Raw genomic sequence first — 4545 nt, 5'->3', positions numbered from 1 at the left:
TGCTGAACATCAAATCAAAAGAGGTAATGCAACCTTTACTAACACAGTTCCCATTGTCTTTTTGTACTCATTGGGTTTGCATTAATTTAGAAGAATCTTTATGGAATTAATTATATAATATATTGCCTTTCTTTCCCATGGTAACATTTTTACTGTAGCTGCTTTGAGTAATTTTCAGTCCTTATCTGTGCTAGCATTTACACTAACCCAAACTTATTTGAAACATTTCTAATATATCCGGTAACATTAAGTGTGTTGTACTTCCACCTCAATTGTTACATAAGTTATTAAAGAGTAACAAGAGAAGCTTAATTCAGTAGCTTGTTGAAGATGTATAAATTAATTCATGCAAGAGAGAAATAACAGAAACTTTAAAATTAAAAAAAAAGTCCCACTTGTTTATGGGTTTTCATGACAGCAGCATTCCCTTTTTTAAATACGAACTGCAGAGTGTTTTGTGCTTGTCTCGGCAGTCATGTGCATATATGATGTTTCTTTTTAAGGATTTAAAGCCCAGTAATATAGTAGTAAAATCAGACTGCACTTTGAAGATTCTTGACTTTGGACTGGCCAGAACCGCAGGAACTAGTTTTATGATGACGCCTTATGTAGTGACTCGTTACTACAGAGCGCCAGAAGTCATCCTAGGGATGGGATACAAAGAAAACGGTCAGCAAATATATAGTCTTTCTTTGACATAGCTTTATTTTTTGTTTGGCATGCTACATTTTACATGTTAACGTGTTCCAAGCTGTAGAAACTTCTTTAAGGTAGTGCTGTGACCAAAACATGCAATATCAAACCAATTCTATTAGAAATGTTTGTGTTACATATTAAAAAGAAATTGGGGGCCTTGTTTGTTTAAAAATTAAATAATTGACTTGGAATGATGGTTTATTTTACCAGTGAAAAGTGAGAAATCCACTTCCTTGATAATTTGTGTGTCTTAATCTGAGAAACACTTTGGCATGAATTCACCCCTAGTCCCTCTCATGTGCAAATAAATGTGTTTTCCTAAATTAAACTTGAGTCATTATGTTACCTTGGAATATATTCATAGTTTGGAAAGATACAGATTGAAAGAGTTTGTATAAGTTGAGGACACCCACTTTTTGTATCACTTAGCAAACCACCTGTTCATGGATTTGCACTTAAATAAATTCCTAATGCAGCTGCCACAGTAATGCAGAGTATCAGGAATGCTATTAAGGTACTCTGGGGGACCCTAAAAGATACTGGTTCAGAAAATCCAAGGAAGGTTCATGGGGAAGGGTATTGTTTGCTCCATTCTTCTCCTTTTCAGGCATTTTTATCATTTTAGACTTATCCTCTGGTCCTACTTCTTTCAGTATATTATAAAAGAAAACAGGAGGGGTAAGTGTTTAAGGGGAAATTATGCATTCAAAGAACACTTGGAATGTACAGTATCTTTTTTTCTTGTAGCACTTACAGTCTCTGTAGTGCTGCTGTTATTCCTGAAATACCAGTGCTCTGTTCTCAGTTCTTTCCTTGGTGCCACCAGTACAGCTTCATGGTTTGGCACCATCCTGTGCAATGGTGACCATCTGCAGGCATTTTAAACACTGTATTGATTAGCACCTCCTTGGGCGCATCCACACGTGCCCCTATGGCACCTCTGTTACTGCGCCATCATTTAGTACTACTTCCTAAACTGATGGAGCGTATTGCCATAGCAATGTAGTGGCAGCATAACAGTTTTTGCCCACGGACACTACATCACTGTAGCACGTTGTAGACTCACCCCTTGATACTGATTATCTGTGCTAAGGCTCCTAGAGTAATTGTAACAAGTGGGAGTCAAACCTGTTTTAGGGTTTGTGGAAACTTGTATCATACAGGCTATGTCATGTTGGGGAAAGTCTCATTAAATCTTAATCCCCTGATTAAATAGGGATAATATAGACTTACAAAACCGGTTTGGCAATCACAAGCCCAGCAGCAAAATCTACTTGCCTTGCCTTCCCTGTGACAAAAATACCTTGGGTAAGTGAGCAAATGATTTTTTTCAAAACTGCAGATACATCTTTTCCTCCCTAGATTGTTATTCTGGATAGGGAGGCATGTTTCTTCAAAGTCCTTCAAAGTTTCTTCTTACAAAGTGATATGGAAAAAACTATTTATTTTTATTGCCAAAATAAAATGGGATAAGTATATTTTAGTGTTTGCTCTGACTTTCCTAGTGAACTTGATATCCAGGTTGACTTACCTGATTTCCTCCTACCACTTTCTAGCATACATCATAAATTCTTCATTATGGTATAAATCTAATGGATAATGGATGGATAATAGCAGTGTCTTAAAAGAATTGATACATTAGTACTTTCACAAGTTTTCAGATATGGATTTATTCAGGTCATATTTCCCTCTTTTAAAAAAACAAAAACATGTCTTGAGTTAGAAAAGTGTAATTTTTTACTGCAGAATCAGCATAGTTTTCATGAAATTCAGCACTAAGCTCATCTGTGAAGGTGTGACCCACTATTTGCAACTACTAAACCAGATTTTACTCTATTTGTAATATACTAATAAATGATTACTTAATGTATTCTTAATTAAATGCACCTTTATATAAATTAAGCAGGACAAGTTGGTTTTTGCTAAAGATGTTTAGTTACTGTTAAGGCACCTTAGATACTATAATGACCCTCCTCCACTCCACATGAATTTAGTTGAGTTGCTTTGCTTTGCTTTGTTGATGATTCTTAGGGCAAAGTGACCTGGTGGCACCCATCTCCTCTCCAGGTATGGATGACCATTGGCTCGCAGGAAACCCATCTGTCCTTTAATAGATCTTGTTTTTAGTCAGGCTAGCCCAAGTGGTGGTGCCAGTTTAGTCACCAACAACCCAATTATGGTACAGACTATACTAGTTTACATGGGACCAGGTAGCAGACCAAGAGAGACCTGGTTCAACAAGACCATCTAATTACGGTGATGAAAATTACAGGCAGTTCAGACTACTTAAACTGGGCCATGCTGCCAGTAGAGTAACTGAGCAATCGGGACAAATCCTCTGCAGCTAATTTGCATTTAGTCGTTTTGTTGTCCATAATGACTCTGTGACATGAGGAAGACCTTCTCACAATTATCCAGAATTTTTGTTAGATTATTTTGCCTACCTGTTCAGGTTCCATGGACATATGCTAGTTTGGGCATTATTGCCTGAAAGTCTCTTGATATACTGAAAGGGTCTTAACAGTTACTAAAAATCAAAGCTTGCAAACCCCCAAAGTTTCGAATTAAATACAGGGAAAAGAATTTGAAACAAGATGAAATAAAACTTTTTCAAAGACAGTGCTTTTTTAAATCAAACTTGTAGAGTTTTTCAAGGCTGAGTGGAGGAGTTATTGTTAAGTCACTTGAGCTTTTTTATGTATGAGCTGTCTTACGTATGAAGAAGAGTACTTGAGGCTTGTATTTTCCTATTATTCCCACCACTCTATACAAAATTGATTTTTTTTAAGCACTGATTGCAGACTATCTAAAGAACATTTAAGGTACATTTCTCTGGATGAGGGCACAGGGCTTATTTGCAGGAAAAAAAGACCACAATTTAAAATTATCATTAAACTATTAAATGCCACATCAGAATTGGTCCCTTCCAAAAAAAAGAATTAAATATTTGTAAACAATTTATACAGAAAAATTACCACAACCTTAAATGTAGTCATGACTTCCATGCTCTAACTCATGAAGTTAAGACCTCTGACTTAAAAGCAACAAAGGATTTTTGTGTGCTTGTTTTAAATGAACAAGGCCCTTGATTTAAACATTTAGGTTGGAAAATTAGTATTTTGTTCAGATGATTTAGGCAGTGTTTTAGAGGAACTCTTAGGAATGAGGAAACTATTTATTTTTTCTTAAGAAAATGCAATATTATTTACTTACTGTTGTTTAACTATCTCAGTACTATTTCATGTGCTTTTATTATGCAAGTGTTTTCACTTAAAACTTACTGTTTTATAGTTCACTGAAATTCTATTCCTAGACCTAATCATGGTAATACAAATTCATCCTTGTGACTTCAAGAAAACTCTTGCATGAGAACAGATAGGGTCAGATTCTATTTCACCTATTAAGTATCAAATGGTGTTTAAAAGCATTACATTTGTATCAAGAAAATCCTTTTTAGTCTGCTAGCAACGCTCAGTGTACAGACCCTCACAAAACATAGGTCTAAAAATGGCACACCAGGTAGTTAAACCTAGTCTAGTTTAGACTAGTTAAACCTAGTTTAGTGTGGTAAGGGTTAGTCAGGTGTAATGAATATTGTACACTTACAAAGCGATAGATGCTCCACCTTTTCTCTGGAATCCCAGCCTGCATTGCTGATTCTTGGTGCCTTGGCTGGACTCAGCAGGGCTGGCATTTAAAGCCGGGGTGGGGGGCTGCTGCCACCCACTCCCCAGACCAGAATCACCACTGTGAAGAGAGGGCAAGGGCTTTGTTATGCTGCTCCACTCTTAGGACCAGTTGGGGAGGGAAGGGGAGGGGAGTAGGGGAGATAATGTTTTCAGCCCTGAC

General features: G+C 36.7%; 1 protein-coding gene across 6 annotated transcripts in view; it reads left to right on the top strand.

The window, feature by feature from the left end:
• MAPK8 (mitogen-activated protein kinase 8) overlaps window positions 1–4545 on the top strand; it is a 126531-nt gene that overhangs the window by 92346 nt on the left and 29640 nt on the right. For all 6 annotated transcript variants that reach the window (XM_006014762.3, XM_006014764.3, XM_006014763.3 and 3 more), the window contains one exon: window positions 504–669. In XM_006014762.3, coding sequence (XP_006014824.1) covers window positions 504–669 — 166 coding nt within the window. The remainder of the gene's footprint in view (window positions 1–503; window positions 670–4545) is intronic.

This window comes from Alligator sinensis, unplaced genomic scaffold, assembly GCF_000455745.1.
Source record: "Alligator sinensis unplaced genomic scaffold, ASM45574v1 scaffold264_1, whole genome shotgun sequence".
NCBI classification, from domain to species: Eukaryota; Metazoa; Chordata; order Crocodylia; family Alligatoridae; genus Alligator; species Alligator sinensis.
This window is presented reverse-complemented; position numbering and strand designations above follow the sequence as displayed.